The 16,969-nt window shown below is 32.7% G+C and overlaps 1 protein-coding gene across 9 annotated transcripts in view; it reads right to left on the bottom strand.

The window, feature by feature from the left end:
• The window catches only part of cnc (NFE2 like bZIP transcription factor cap-n-collar), a 108,363-nt gene that overhangs the window by 31,155 nt on the left and 60,239 nt on the right, over positions 1–16,969 (bottom strand). For all 9 annotated transcript variants that reach the window (XM_015334140.2, XM_089178287.1, XM_015333880.2 and 6 more), the window contains 2 exons: positions 12,415–12,728; positions 11,352–11,840 (listed from right to left, as the gene is read on the bottom strand). In XM_015334140.2, coding sequence (XP_015189626.2) covers positions 11,352–11,840; positions 12,415–12,728 — 803 coding nt within the window. The remainder of the gene's footprint in view (positions 1–11,351; positions 11,841–12,414; positions 12,729–16,969) is intronic.

Below are 16,969 nucleotides of genomic sequence, written 5' to 3'. Positions count from 1 at the left end.
GACTGCCGGTCAAAGCTCGTTTCCGTTCACAAAGTTGTGAATGAAAATATTGATGAAACCGCGTGCGAGACACAGTGGTGTTTTGCTGCATTCCCGCCCCCCTCCCCTTCCTCCCCTTCTTCGCGTTCCATACCATCGAGAAGAGCAAAAATATTTTTGTGCTAACCACCACCATCATCACCATCACCATCACTACCATCATTTCACCTCATTTTTCTTTTCTTTGCTTTTCTCTTTGGGAGATAAACGACAGCACGCGTTTCCAATTTTTAAAATATTTATATATATAATATTAAACATAAACCACGTACCATCTATTACCATCATCATTTTCTCTATACAGTTTAGATGGGAACGCGGAGACACGGCGCGTTTCTTTCTTTTAATTCGCTCGCGACCTCAATGATAGCGCGCTACTAAGCTCGAGTAACAGCAGTAACAGCAGTAACAGCAGTAACAGCAGTAACAGCAGCAGTTCACCGACGGAGGAGAATTCGTTTCGCACATCCTAGACGTCCCGCGTACGGAAGGCGCATTATGCATTTCACAGTGCATAAGTCCTGCAGCTGCCTCGGAATCCCGTCGCGTTTCTCGCCTCTTCGTGAAAATTGCTCGACAGATTCATAGAGATGAGAAAGAGAAAGAGAAAGAGAAAGAGAAAGAGAAAGAGAAAGAGAGAGAGAATTCATAGCGTTGGGATCTAAAAAGTAAAGTATGTTCTTACGTTGTTTTATCGCAGAACTATAGAAAAAAAAAAAGAAAAAAAAAGGCATAAACGAAAGAGGGCAAAGAAGAAAAATGAAATATCTTTACCGACCAATTTCGTTGATATACTTATTAAAGAATAATAATTTCTTTTTTTTCTATTTTCTTCTTCAAACGAACAACTCGAATAACGCGATTATTTTTTAAGTTTACGAAAAAAAAAATGAAAATAACTCATACACATTTCCAAGGTAAAGTCAGTTTTCCTAGTAGAAATAATCGATAATAGTTGTTAAGTGTCGGGTAAAGGAATGAGCTAAAGAGCTTCGAGTTATCGACAAAACGTTAAGCAATTAAACGTTGCACGACTTAACGATACAACGTATACATACACACATATATACATACATACATACATATACCAACGGTCGGAAAGCCCATGCGCATTACTCATGGGCCCGCCGGTATATACTCTCTCTCTCTCTCTCTCTCTCTCTCTCTCTCTCTCTCTCTCTCTCTCATGGCTAATGGGCCACGATATTAATTATGATTCATTTAGATAGTCATCGGATTAATGCACACTCACATAGGTTACTTCAGAGATGAGCTTGCGCCGAGACGACCACCGAGTATCGTTACTACAAGTGCATCCTAATGTCCGACCTCTTCTTCCCCTTTCCTCTTTCTTTCATTCTTTCTATCTCTCTCTTATTTTCATATTACGTATCTCATTTCTCTTATTAATTTTGTCCCAAGACTCTAAAGTTCTTTTACACTCTCACGTACTCTACGTATTTCTATTTCTTTACCCTTATCCATTTCTCTTCTTCTTCTTCTTCGTATTCTTCGTTATAACAGCTTCTCTCTCTCTCTCTCTCTCTCTCTTTCTTTCTTTTACTCTCTATATTTTTCTGTCTTTTTTTTTTAATTTTATTTATCCGATTTTTCCTTCAATCCATTCCTCCTTCTTAACACAAATGTTGTTCGTAAATATTGTAGTAGAGAAGTTCAAGGATATTTCGAGGGCTATGCTACTACGAAACTCAAGGTTCTAAGCAAATATCCAAGTACTATGGTAAATAAAACACGCTACTACCGTCCAACGTTCTAGCAAATCTTTGCATTGTGCGTATGAGAGTGAAGAATATGTTAAAAGGATAGATATAACCATTATAGAATGGCCAAAGGTCGGGATACAACAGTAGTACTTTTTCGATTTCACCGTACGAAAGACAAGTTTCGAAATATGTTTTCTTTGCTATTCGTTTTGTTAAAACATTGCTGTTAAAAACGTTTTTTTAACAATTGCTAGTAACATTTTTCTAATCTTTCACGTTGATTTATCCGATGAAGAAAGACCATTTTTTTCTTTGTCTACAGATACTTTTAATCTTCTTCTTTTCTTTTTTTTTTTTTTTGTTTTGTAATAGTAGTGTTTGTTCAAACCAAGATTTCACAAAGAAATAATTAACGTTAATTTTTGATCTGAAAAAGTCTTAATCTTTTTTTTTTTTTATATACGCGTAGATTTGACCTTGCGAGTAAAGTTTGCCAACCCGATTGACGAAGCACAAACGTGTATAATAATTTCTTCGATGTTTAACCCTTTCGAATGATACCAAAGATCGATAGAAAAGTAAGCATAATCATAATTCATGATTTGTTCTTCTTCGATGTTATGCAATAAAAAAAAATGATGAATAAATAAATTGTCGAGAAATATCAGTCGTGTAAGATGTTCGAACAAATTGGATACAGTTTTGATAGTTAAAATCATATAAAGTTTCGAATTTATACGCTTTGAGAAGATGTTAATCATCATCATCATCATCATCTTCTTTTTCGAAGTAATCATTATGTAAGGTTAACCAAATTAATGAACTCGCATTTAATAATAATAATTGATTTTATATAAAAATAATTAAACGAATTTACACTAGCGATCATAAATCCAATTTGATGATAATGATGATGATGATTTTTCTATTATATTAAACTATTATTAAATTATGTCGACAAGAACAAAGTGTTTAAGTTTTGTATATATAAAAAACGTGAGAACAATTTCATGCTTGAGAATGAATGGCTCTACCGGGTGATATTCGTTCTAATAAGTTCACCAAGAAGACCCAAATGAAAGATTGCACGCGTGTTACGCGTATGAGCCATAAGTCCATCATATTTCCTTTGCTTTCATCTTCGGCTTGACATCAGGGTGCTGCAAGGCCGTTTATTTCGCAAATATGTCTTCTTTTCTTACTTACGAAGACTTCATCTTGTCTTAGTTGTTGTTGTTGTTGTTGTTTTTGTTGTTATTATTCGTCATATGTCTTTCGTGCTGGGGAATCGACTTTCCTCGCATCTTTATCAATTACACAATGATTATTATATAATTGTTATACATCGCATGGAGATTCGATTAGACGGAGCTCATAAATTCTAACATCTGACCAACGAGAAAATCTCTCTAATTAACTACCTCTTCGAAAGCTGTCTTGGCATTAATATCATTGAGTATATATACCGGGTGAAATATTTCAAACAAACAAGACTATTTTGAATCATTTCTATTATTGCTATTAAATAATAGAAATACAAATACAAATACACATCTGATTTATATTAAATTTTTTAGGGTAATATATATATATTATTGTGTGTTAATAATTAAAATATTAAATTAATAATAATAATACGCGAATATATTTAATAAATGTTAAATTATAAATCAAATATTTTTTTCTTGATCTTGAATGATCTTTGAATTACATGTTCAATGTGCAAATATATATATATATATATATATATATATATATCATTTCATTTTAAAAATCCATATTCATATTCATATCATTATATTTGATCTTTATATGTGTTTTTTTACACACGTTCATCTAAAAAAAAAAAAAAACAAAAAAAAACCATTCAATTAATATGAAATTATACCAATTATAATTATCGTCTGATACTTTTCATTTTATTACAAATAATAATCGATTGATCATATCTTGTTCTATTTTAAATGTCTTACTCGGTATATGAACGTTTAAAAGTTAAGTATTATAAGTATCTAGGCATATGTGTCGATTACGATCATGATGATCACGGATAAGGATCTTTGATCTAGAAAATGACAAAAATAAAGATGTAAGTCTTCGTTTTAGTGAAAAAATTCAAATTTCACACACACAGAGAGACTTAAGACTTTTCACAAAGGATAAATATGACAAATTGAAAGAACTTGACCAGAAAACTTTTGTAAAATGGCATTTTTGGTTAAAAACATAATCCCAATTGATTGGGATAAGATTTGTATCCATTTAGTTAGGAATCTTGGGAGGTCTATTTTCTTTGTCAAAACAAGTAAAATTTGAGTGGACAGGTTGTTCGTTCTTATGGGGCGCGGAGGCGGGGGCGGTGGGGGGGGGAGGAAAGCTTAAGGTTTTCCTACCATAAGGGTATTTCAAATTTCAAATCTAGCGAAATACCTGTTGGGTCAGTTTGAAGTATTCTACGACAGATCTGATCTCTTCAGATTCTGATCTTTTCAGATCAATCAATAGTAAGCTATTATGGCTTTTAGTATGATTTATTCAATATGGAGTTATTTTAAAATAGATATAGAACAAAGGAAATAATATAAAATGAATGTCAGAAAAAATACTCGTCTTTATTCTCACTGTCAAAACGTATATCAAGGATTATTCAACTTTTCAATTTGGATATAAATTTGATGAAAAAAAAGTAACATTTTATTACAATCAATGTAAAATTGTAAATATAACTGATAAGAAAATTGATCTCACAAGAAGTGGATATATCCAATTGTCTTAAAAAAGTGTTATCAAATTCAAAGGATAAAATCAATCACCGAATAAAACTTACTAAAATAACAATATATTATTTTACGTAAATGCAAATACTATATTTACAAAAAAGTCAAATCGACTGACATTTTATTCAATATCAATTGATATCAAATGTAAATGTCAAGAATAATCTTCAAACACAAATTTATCTTTTAATTTATGATACAAATGAAAAGAGTTTTGTTTCAAGATTAAACAACCAAGTACGAATACTTCGGTGACCCACACTATATGCACGAGTTGTAATATGTTAGGAAAAGAATAAGGAAAGAAAAAAGAAGAAGAAGAAGAAAAAAAAAGAAAAAAAAAATGATTCAACGATACGTAAGAGCATATGCTCGGATAGAAGTATAATAGGCCGTATTACGTACGCGTCGTCTTCGTATCTCTGCTATATACGGGTAACACGTAGCAATTACAGGTGACTGAGGTCAGTGTTAATACGACAGTCGCGTGAGAGAAGAGTTCCAAAAATGATATGGTTTGCGACTGGCGACATCGTGTTCTCTTGCATAACTCTCCTAGTCGTCGTTGTATCTTCTTTCTTACTCTTTTTCCTTCTCTCTTACTCTCTTTATATATATATACATATATATATATATTTATTTCTATCTCTATCTCTGGTTGCTACAATACGCACGACATATCTTACGTCCTAGGCAAAAAGGTTTTCTACGGTTAACATAGTAGGAATATATTAATTTAGCTAGCTCATTATACGTGTGTGTTGAGAGTCCTGTGCACCGAGTATGAGGCTAGCAAGCAAGCAAGTAAGCAAGCAAGCAAGCAACCAGCAAAGTATTAAAGTGCCCCCACGGCCGTAGTAATGACGGCTCTTGGGCTAGTGTGCTCTCTCGCACTTGGAATAAGAAGAAGAAGAAGAAGAAATAAGGAGACAGATAGATAGAGAGGGAGAGAGAGAGAGTAGCAAGGTCGCGAGAACGTGTTCTCTTCTCTATGCCGTGCATGATCTCGTATTATGAAAGCGAATTTCAGTAGGGTGTCCATTTGTGATATTCCTCCCAATCCGTTTATTAGATTCTACAAACTATACTTATTGAAATATGAACAAATTCATTTATCAATGTTAATATTTAGATTGAATTAAATCACTTTAACTCGTTATTCGATTATTTCATTTTTATATTCTACCTTTATTTATTTATTTATTTATTTATTTATTTAAATGAAATAGAACGTGAAGTATCGCATTAATATTTATTTGATCGTTCGAAATATTGAAAAAAGTTTTGATAAAAGTGTGTAACATGTAAAAAGACATTTGTGTGTGTCAGAAAATCAGATTCCCTCAACATTCCAAATTCGTTGAGCATTGCTTGCTGTTTGACGAAGTTTTTTTTTCATTTTTAACCGACGACGATGATTTGCTGCACTTCTCGTTCATGTGTGATGCACGTGAGTGAGTGTTTCACGTTTCTCCAATGTGATCCAGAAAAAAAACAGTTTCTCTTTTCGGCATTACATTTATATATATATGTAAGAGAATAAACAGACACGGACAGGTAGACAGACAGACAGACAGACAGACAGACAGACAGATAAAACGGAAAGGATTCTTTTCTCCTGTCCAATTTTGTCCAAACGGTTTAAAGAAAACAACGTGTGAATTTAAGAAAAAGAAAAAAAAAGGAACAAAAAATTAGTCGACGAATAAAAGTGGGAAAATCTTTCTTGGAATGGATGGATTCTTTCTCTCTCTCTTTCTCTCTTTCTCTCTTTCTCTCTTTCTTTTTCTCTTATTTCAAAGTGTTTGCAAACAAGAATAGGAAGTGTTCGTCAACAGTAAGCGTAGTTTTCGAGAAAGAGACGATTACATTGCGCAAGGTAGGTAGACCTTACACTTTGCCACTTACATCTCGAGTTGATCGCACGCTGACACGATCTTCGACGATGTTCACGTAATCCCAAGGTCCTTTTGAGGGCGATAGACGGATCCAAGAATTATCACAGAAATATTCTTTTGTTTCCAATAAAATTAATTGCGACAAATTAATCGAAAAACAAAAGAAAAGAAAAAAAAATCATGAATAATACGAAAAAGAAAAAGTAAGAGACAAGAAATTTTTCACTAACGATACGTAATATATCACGAATAAATAAATAAATTAAATTAAATAAATTAAATAAATAAATAAATATAATAAATGAAAAAAAAAAACAAACAAAAATTAAAAAAAATAACCGTAGAACGGATTTGTTTGACAAATATATTTAGAAATGCAAAAATATGTGTGGAGATATTTTTCTTGTTTTTTTTTTCTTCCCTTTTTTGTTTTCTTAATTTCTTTTATAACAGAGAGAGAAGAAGAAAAAAAAAGAAAAAAAAACCAAAAAAATCAGAGAATCGGCGCGCGAGTATGTACAACTTCGAGAAACGCGTGTCCGTTCGTGAGTGTGTGTTAGATGAGACTTGTCCGGGAACGAACGCGCAAGATCGCGATCGTACCTCGGACGTTGAGGAAGATTATGGTAGGGGTAGAGAGAGCACCTCTCCAATAGGCGCCCGTTTTCAGCAGACTTTATAGTATATTTTCTCTCCACGTGCATGCGAATCTACGCGGTCGCACACGTACTACCGTGAGTGCCGTTGCGTCACATCATCTCGACGGGAACGAAGCCGAGAAGCTATCTCGGTAGGTCATTGTCACGATCATCGTTTTCCTCTTCTTCTTTTTCTTCTTCTTTTTCATCTTTTTCTTATTCTTTTCCTTAGTTTTGAAGTGAACATTTCTTTAGAATCAGGGTGATTTGAAAATCGTGATGAAACGGTAGAACATGAAACGGAAGAACGTGAAACCATCGATGAATCAACAATAATTAATTAATTAATTAAATTCAATATATATAATTTAATTCTATATATTAATTAATTAATGAATACAAAATTCAGTGTCACAATATGTTTGTCCACTAATAATTCCGAAATTAGTCAACTTATTTTAAATGAAATTCATTTTATTTCACGTGATTTTTTCCAACTTAACACATAGCACAATTTTAATTATTTATGTAAGGTTCTTTCAATAGATGGCACTGTATTACAATTCAATTATTTCGAAATATTCACGTCTCGAAGATTGGTTTTCTTTGATAGTTTCACTTCTACCATGTGTGATCTGCACACATCTGTTTTTTTATATATAATTTCTATATAGTTCTCTATATTATTTAATTCTATATAGAAAAATTCGTTGTAACAATATGTTTGTCCACTAATAATTCCGAAATTACTCAACTTATTTTAAATGAAATTCATTTTATTTCACGTGATTTTTATCAACTTAGCACATAGCACCATTTTTATTTTTTTTATTACTAATTTAAAGATTTTTCTTTAGAGATTATCTAGGTTTTGTAAGGTTCTTTCAATAGATGGCACTGTATTACAATTCAATTATTTCGAAGCTTGATTTTCTTTGAAGGTTTCACTTCTACCATGTGTGATCTGCACACATTTGTTTTTATCTTATTTTTTTTTTTGTAAATTCTAATCAACTGAATTATACCTTTTTCTATTATTATTACTCTCGTAAATTGTGTGCGAAATAAAATTATAAAAACATAATAGAAAAGGGAACAATACCACCGAATAATATTCTTATTTGAATTTTATTGAAATTTCGAGTTTTAATAATGAATGGTTATTGTTTATTTGACACGACGTGTATACACGTCAAACGCACCGCAGTAGAGATTTTGTTTCGACGTGTGTATACACGTCGAACGCACTTAACTGATTAAAGTCGTAAAAAAAGGAACGTTAGATCGGGTAGCAGTTTGCTTTAAATTTACATCGAATTCCATTTTATCGATAAAATTGGTATCTTATGGTTTTTTTCTTTTCTTTTTATGTCTTCTTGCTTGCAAGCGTACACAAACGAATAGACCAACCATAATAACTTTAAAAGGAAGAATTCGTACCGCCTGTTGTTCACGGTGAAAGCGTAACGACGCATTAATTGTTTTAACGTGTCGGAAATATCTGTTAAGTTTTTTTTCTTTTCTATCTTTCTTTTTTCAACGTACGTTATTAAGGTAATTCAATCGAAAGAATAAATAAATGATTATTACTAAAAAATACCGTTATTAAATATTCGTCGGATAAGAATTTTATTGTTATTAATCTTAATTACTAAATACCAATACTAATAAGGACACACAAAAGGGTTATTAATCGGTATTAGTTTTCACCGGTTCGTTTACCGTTCGATGGTTTTAACAAGGAGTTTAATCTGCGACAGTACGATTAGAGTATTAAATAGAAAAATTCTCGATAGAGAAAGAGAGAGAGAGAAATCCGACTGGGTTAAGAGCGAGATGATACGTTGAATTGATACCGCAAAATCGCGTGTTTAGTAAAACACGCATTTAAAGATGCTGAATCAAGTAAATGTAGAGAAAATAAAAAGGAGGAGGAGGAGGAGTTTGTTACTTTGGCGACGAGTCATCGAATTGCACGATATCTCGGTTGGAACGTTAGGCAAACCGAATAATAATAAGTAATAATCATGATAGTTGAGAAGACCATAAAAATAAGTTGCGTAATCGAGTATGACAATAACCCTGAAGTAGTAACGTAGGAATAGGTAAAAAAAAAAGAAGATAGAAAATGATAGGAAAGAGTATTACTACCACCTTAGGACCAGTTGCAGGCAACTGCAACCGGTAATGACGACTCAGGATCGTTGTCCTGCTAAAGACCATTAACGTATAGTATATACTATATACGTCGTTGTTAGAGACGGACCGGATCGGTAGGACTCGATAGGAAGCAACTTTAGGTAAGATAAAAGCCAGACTAATTTTTAACAATTCGAACTTACACCTCGTAAGGTGCTAGAACTCACGATTTTCCGTTTTCCACCTTAGGTTTATTTATATACGGTTTACGCACTAAAAGAACGCGGAACACGAACTAGTCGTGTTGTTGTTAATGGACTGGCCTCACTTAAAATCCACGCGAAAGCACTTTGTGCTTGTAATAAGATGAAGACCGGACCGATAAAGGAGGAGGGTGTCGGCGTTCAAAGAAATCCTATTAGAGTTTGGTATATAAGGCCACCTTTACACAAAATTAACGATCTTAATACAGATTTCTTCTTTCACTATAGATATATATCTAGACACTCTTTTTTTTTTTTTGATCTTTTCTTTTGGGTTGATCGTTCGAACACTTTTCTCCTCCCTTTTCTTCTTCTTCTTCTTCTTATTATTATTATTAGAATTTTATTTTTGTTTTCACGCATTCGAAAAAAGATAGAATAAATAAGATTTTACGTAGATAGAATATACATACATATTTACATTTGTATATATTATTTCTTTTTTAATTGTTCAAAAATCAAACTTATGTTACACATAGCAACCCCCATAGTAGACTTACTCGTTACATTAATATGCGGTTACGACGTGTAATTGTCGGTTATGCGTCGTTCGGCTTATATTAGAGGGAGATGCCATGAGAAAAAGTGCATCGGTGCATTCGCGGTCGAAGCTGTAAATAAAGTGTGTGTCCCGTTTATGGACCGTAAACGCCGCTCTAACTATGCGTGCTTCTATGCTAGTAGCCTTTACCTGAGCCTAGCTTAGGCTCTTCTTATCTTTTCCTCGTCTTCTGTTTCCTACTTCGTATATCATTGGGTCTGGTCTGGTCTCTCTCTGTTGCCGCCTTTACCAACGCGCGCAATATCATTCTGACTATCATCCTCAACCTCTCATTAAAGATTTTCGAATAACAACAAAACGGTAAAAGGAAACACAACTAAATGAAATGAACCTAACATAAGAGAAATAAGAATGATGAAATTCTACGAAGAATTTTCCATGAGAAAATCCTTTTATTTAGCATCTTTTCGTCCTTTTCTACATTACTATCCCCACCCACCCTCCCTTTCTAGTAGTAACCATCACATTCTTACCAAAGCTTTTCATTTAAAACGATATAAATACCTTCACACCGGTTAATTATGAAACCGTGATTTTCATTACAATCGTCGCTATAAACGGGCCCATTAGATTGAAAATCATTCCTCAAGTTTCTCGACGATATTTAATCTTCTAATGACCGATCCAGGAAGTGCAATTAATTAAGAAATTATTATTACGAAAAAGCACGCGATGGGATTTTCCTGTTATCGTTTTTTAATGTTTTTTTTTTTTTTTTTTTTTTTTTATAATCTTTTCTTATTTCTGTATAATATATACGTGTCTCTTTTCGTTGAAACGTTAAGAAAAATGAAATTTCCTAGAATGTTTGAACTCATCGCGAGTTCATTCAAATCTAATAGTTAAATTAAATTAACAAGGAGAGTTTTGCAGCTTGTTGTTTTAAAACGTTCATAATTTTATATGGGTTCGTTAGGGTTACAATTTTGGTAGCATTCCTATTTACCAGTGGTTATAAAATATAGTAATAAAATATTACAAAGATATTCCCTTATTTAGGCTTGTTTGTCTCTCATTTGATTAGTTATTTTATTATTTATTTTATTATTTTGTCGAGCTAACAAATTCTGTTGATACACGATTTAAAGAAATGCTATATAAAAATGTTAACAAAATTGTAACCCTAATTTTCTCGAAAACAGATGTACCTAGAAAGCCAATGTCTTAATATCGTATGTACTGTCTGTAACTTTAACGAACCCATATAAAATTATTAACGTTTTAAATTAAGAAGCTGAAAGACACTCTTTTAAGCTGAAAGAAAAAAACGAAGAAGGATAAAAAAAAAAAAAAGAAAAAACAAAGACTTACCTGAAAGGAACGGTGGTGCGGATGATGGGGATGATGAAATTGCGGTGTATGAATCATGTCGCCGGTCTCGGGATCCTCGCACCTGGATGACTTTGCGACCTCGACGACGTTACTCGAGACGTTGACAGGAACGTCACCCTTTGCGCTCGTAAATTCCTTGGAACCACCGACAACTTCTTCTTCTTCTTCTTCGTATTCGTCGTTCTCGTGGTCCTCGTCCTCGTTGTCGTCGTAGTCGTAGTCGTAATCGTAATTGTTGTCGTAAATATTGTTGTCGTCCTCGTCTTCGTTTTCTTCTACTTCTCTTACTTTGTCTCCACCATTACTTTCTCCTCTTCCTCCTCCTCCTCCTCCGCCGCCGCCGCCTCCTCTTCTTCTTCTTCTTCTTCTTCCACGTTTACCGTCGTCGTTTTCTTCAACCACCACCAATTCTTCTTCCTTCTTTATCTCTTGCTTCACCTTTTCCTTCTTCAGTTCGTAATTCGTTTCCTAGCGAACAATCCTCCGTGTCTCATATAATCGGAACAACGGTTGCTCGTTAATTGTCATTGTCATCGAGCACATGAGATTTATCATAATCGTAGGGATATAAATTATATATATATATATATATGAAATAAATAAATAACGCGAGTTTGTTTTTTTTTTTTTTTGGTTTATAGAGTTTATGAGACCGGAGCAGGTATAGGTGCTGGATGTGAAATCACGAGAGATCCCACGTTTCCCCTATAGTTCATTGGAAAACAAACAAAATGGTGCACGATCAAAAGATCAAGAAAGTTTGTAAATAACGTTTTACAACATGCTGCTTCTTCCTTTTATTTTTTTCTCTCTTTTCATTTGTAAAATCAATTGCACAGAGTTTTTCCTTTTTTTTTTTTGATTTCGTTAAATATTGAATTACGAATTTTCTCGATCATTAAGACGTGTAAAATTGCGAACGAATAAAGACAATCGTATTTTTGGGGGGGTTTTTTTTTCTTTTTGGAAATGCGAGAGGATAAATGGGGCGACATAAAAAAAAAAAAAAAAGAAAAAACGTTTGAAAATATTTGAAAAATACCTCGTTCTCTGGTTTATTAACCTCATCGAGGCCAACGAGTTGAAGCGCTTCCTCGAGATTGAATCCGTCGGGTAGACCAAGATCGTTCCCACCAAGCAAATCCTCGACCACGGTCCCTCCTAAAAGACTGTCATTGAGTAATTCCGATGTGAAATCATTTTCAAGGCCCAAAGTTTCATTAAGGCCTAAAGAATCATCGGGAAATCCAGCCAAGGGATGGTGATTCAAGCCAAACGATTGTTCTCTGAGAAATTGATTGTCCTCCTCGACCTCGCTGTTTCCGTTCTGGTTGCAGGTACTGAGAATGTATTCTCCTGTAAGCGAATGAATTAATTAAAAATGTTAAATAATCGATAACAAATTTGACGATTAACAATGCATCGATCGATAGATCGATCGATTGATTTATTTATTATCATCATTGTGACTTTCCGCCACGATTTTCTTACCTAATTTTTTTCACAGTAATACAAATCAAATTGTGAATGATATTTCTACTGATATTTCGCTTCAATATAGGAAAATAATTATCAAATAATGCGCATAAATGTTTTATCTTTTACATGTATTACTTCTGTAATTATTTCCATTGATTTTTATATTTACTACTAAGACGGTTTCTTTTATTATTTATACGAACTACTGAAGTTATATATTTTCCTTAAGATGCACCACTAGTGTGACCACTTGAAAAAAAGATGAGTAATCGGAATTTTTTTTAAAGAGAACTACTGCATGGTATGTTTTAAATTTTTAAGGAGATATTCGTGAATATGTAATGAATATATGAATAAATTTTTAGACCAAAAAATGGAAAATTAAGCGTGTTATTCGCAATCTTTCAAGGCCCCCAAAAAACAATGTTTCTCTCCACTGACTGTTGCAGTTATGGAGATCTTCACAGTGTATCAAATAAATAAATTCAACAAGTTTATCAAAATAGAAGGAATTTCTGGTAATATGAACCTCGGTTGTAGTATGCAGAATCAATCGAATGATTTGTCTTCGAATTACAACTAACGTAAATTTGACAAATGTAATTTCGAGAAAAACACGTTTAATGTTTCAATTAAGAAATAATATCAGACGACTGTAACTCCAAAATTATTTCAGATATGTACTTGAAATTGTAATGTGTTATTTTGTGAAGGTATAAACTATCGAAATATGGAAACAAAAAATAATCAAAAATAATAATAATATTATTATACGTTAGAATCTTATTATAATCGACCACTTATCTTTTCATTTTGTTTAAGAGACCACGTGCTCCTTAACGCAAAATACACTGAACGAATAATGAAACACACATTATTCACTGAACAAATACTCTTTTCCCTAAAATAAAAAAAGAACAAAAAAACGAAGAAAAGAGAAACAGGATGGACGATGAAATAAAGAAAAAAAAAAAAAAAAAAAAAGAACAGAGAAAATTTCAACTAAACTCGAACGGAATCGTTTCGTTTCTAAACGCAAGCCACTAAAAAAATCAACTGGTAGAATCGACAGGTACTGACTGCAACTCGAAGTGCACAAAATTACAGTGAGATGGATTTGTCCTGTACTTCAGGGTGACAACAAATATAACTTTATTAAGGGATGTTGAATATCCACCTTAAGGTACATACAACCCTTCCTCGAAATATTCTCAACAGCCAATCGCGCGTTTCTATTTTACTCCCACCTAAGTTCTTACGATACACTCCGAGAAATGACCTGAAATAATCCCTAGAAAAACAGATGTATTTTACCATGTTCTATTCTTATGATTGAACGAACGATGATTGGTTGGTAGTAGTGGTGATGGTGGTCGATTATTTGCTAAAATAATCATAAATATTTTTTTTATGAATGGGAAATGTTATGGGAAGGTGGAAAAGTACTGACAAATTAATCGTTAAGAACATCCACAACCAAAATTTCAAAAGAAATATTTCAAATTGTTATTGAAGTAAAAAAAAAAAAATATATGTATATTATAATAAATATTAAAAGTTTATTTATTCTATGGACGAGAGATTACATTCTCACCAAGGATTTTATCCTTGAAATCTTTCATCTTTTGGGTCCGAATAGTTTTCCTTTTTCTTCGACAGTCTGGGGTTTGTTATTAAAGATAATAATCTCATAAAATAATAATTGTTCGGGAGCAACCTGATCGAACAACTTGTTCGGGTTGATCTTTCCTTTTTAAGAAAGCAAAGATCAACGTGGAAGACGATGGAAAGGAAGATGTGAAAGAAAGAATTTTCGTTAGAGTGTTGCGTAATTTGAGACTTTTGAGATGTACCTTTTAAGAATAATTATTACATTAATAAGCGGTGCCAACTGTTTCGGAATCAAATGCAAGCTCAACTATATATAGTAATGGGCTTTTGTTATTTGAGAAAAAACAATGCGTAGTAACATCTCATTATTCTTTACACGTAAGTACATTCCTCAGATTTTTTCAAAGAATTTTTCAAAGGCCATTGATACCGAATCAATCTAAGAAATGTCAATAATGAATTGACGTGAAGAGAAAATTGAAACATCGATGAAAAATGAACGATAGGAAGAAAAGGAGGAAGAATGGAAGAACGAACGACAAATATTTTAACGCTTTTCACTTTTCATTAAAAATCAATTAACTCTTTGGGACACGATGTCGAATTAAAAGTGTCCCACCTTTTTGATACACCTTTTAATGCACGATGGGACATTTTTAGTACCACCTTGAAATATTATTGCAATAGCTACACATGCTCATAAATTTATATTTCGTCTTATTTAAGCAAAACGATTAATTATTAACTCTTTTTTTTATGTTTTTGCATTATTACGTTATGTAATACCTTTATTAATAAAAACATATATACCAATTTAGTTTCATTTAAATTGTAATCAAATTTCTATGCAAGTATTGCATAGAAATGCAATTTTATTAGGCTGCTATTTTATTATCTAAAAATTCTATGTCGCAATGAGTTAATCGAAGAATTAAAAAAAAAAAATACTAAAAATAATAAAAATGAGACTTTGCGAAAATCGTAGTAAAAGTAAAAACCGTTGGAAAGATTACAAAAAAAAAAAAAAAAAAATAAAATAAAATAAAATTTGGAAAAAAAAGAAAAGAAAAAGAGAAAGAAAAAATAGAAAGAAAGGTTGGAAGAAGAATGATCGTAGATCTTAGCTGCGCATCTAATGGTACCAGTTGGTAGAATCTTTTCGATATTCTACGGCTTCTTTGAACTCGCGGGAACTCGTCCTTTACCATGGCCACGGCAATGTCGTAAGATCATTTTTCATTTTTCGCGCATATACCTAACGATCGTTTCCTTTGGCTAAGGACACTCTTCCTTCTCCTCTCTCTCTCTCTCTCTCACACACACTCTCATTTCTACCCTTATAATACTCAATAATAATTCGCCCGTTATTCGAAGAAAGTTTTAGGTTCAGTAATAGTTCTCTTTCATCCCGTTCCCTAAAGGTAAAGGGAATAAAGAATTAATACCTTTGGGGTTTGCTATTTACTTGCACACGACATATATAAACGTGATTTTGATCCTTCCGTTAAAATGCGTTAGCACGATTGTCCTACTCTATACTTGATAGATATATCTTGTTCTGTCTTATTCACACCTTCCTTATAATCTTCTTCTATCTTTTATCCTTTTCATTCTTTAATATGAAAAGATCGACGACGAAGGATTGTAACTACAAACGAAATTGATCTTTTTGACATCTTACTTACTGACACATAGGAAAGATTTCATGTCACCTGATTTGCAATGGGGTTGGGGGTGGGGGAGAAAAATAAAGAATGATTAGATTCGTTGTGTTTTCTTTGACGTTTTATGAGAAATAATAATAAATGTTGAAATATTTGTGTATTCTTTGTGTCAATGTTAAGTTCAATAAATAAGTATGTGTCAATGATTATTTCTACTGAAAGTATATATATATGTATGTGTGAAACGGTAAAAGGGTTAACAGTATCGTACAAGATAATAATACGAATCGAGGAACGATGAGCTCTCAATGACATTCATCGTGTGATCGGTGATCGTGATAAATCGTCATTTGACCGACCGTAAAACGCGTTTCTAACTAACCACACTTGGTTTCTCTGTCTTTCAAGTATGACATTGCTTATGCTTATTATATATACATACATATATATATATATATAGATATATGTATACCTTGATGAATTTAATCCAGAAACAATAGAAGAATAATCCCAACATAGACTACACTGATTTTTCTTATTAATAAACACATAACACTAATTTAACTGTTTATAACAATGAGTATATTTTCGTAATTCTTAAAACATTAAAACGTCACTTATGTACCGATCAATAAAATCCATTTAATCTCACTAATACTCGATTTTCAAACGAATTCTCACAACTTTTAAACAGTTCTACCATCGAACGACTGTTATTATTACAACACATAGAAATGTCTTGCTGCATGTTGAACATTTATTATCAAATTAAATGTTCGAGTCCATTGAAGATTCTTCAAGATCGATCAAGGTATTCCAGCCAATGTTACTGTCACATCCGAC

Source organism: Polistes dominula, unplaced genomic scaffold (genome assembly GCF_049000335.1).
Source record: "Polistes dominula isolate Pdom_NZ unplaced genomic scaffold, Pdom_raw_medaka contig_373, whole genome shotgun sequence".
NCBI classification, from domain to species: Eukaryota; Metazoa; Arthropoda; class Insecta; order Hymenoptera; family Vespidae; genus Polistes; species Polistes dominula.
This window is presented reverse-complemented; position numbering and strand designations above follow the sequence as displayed.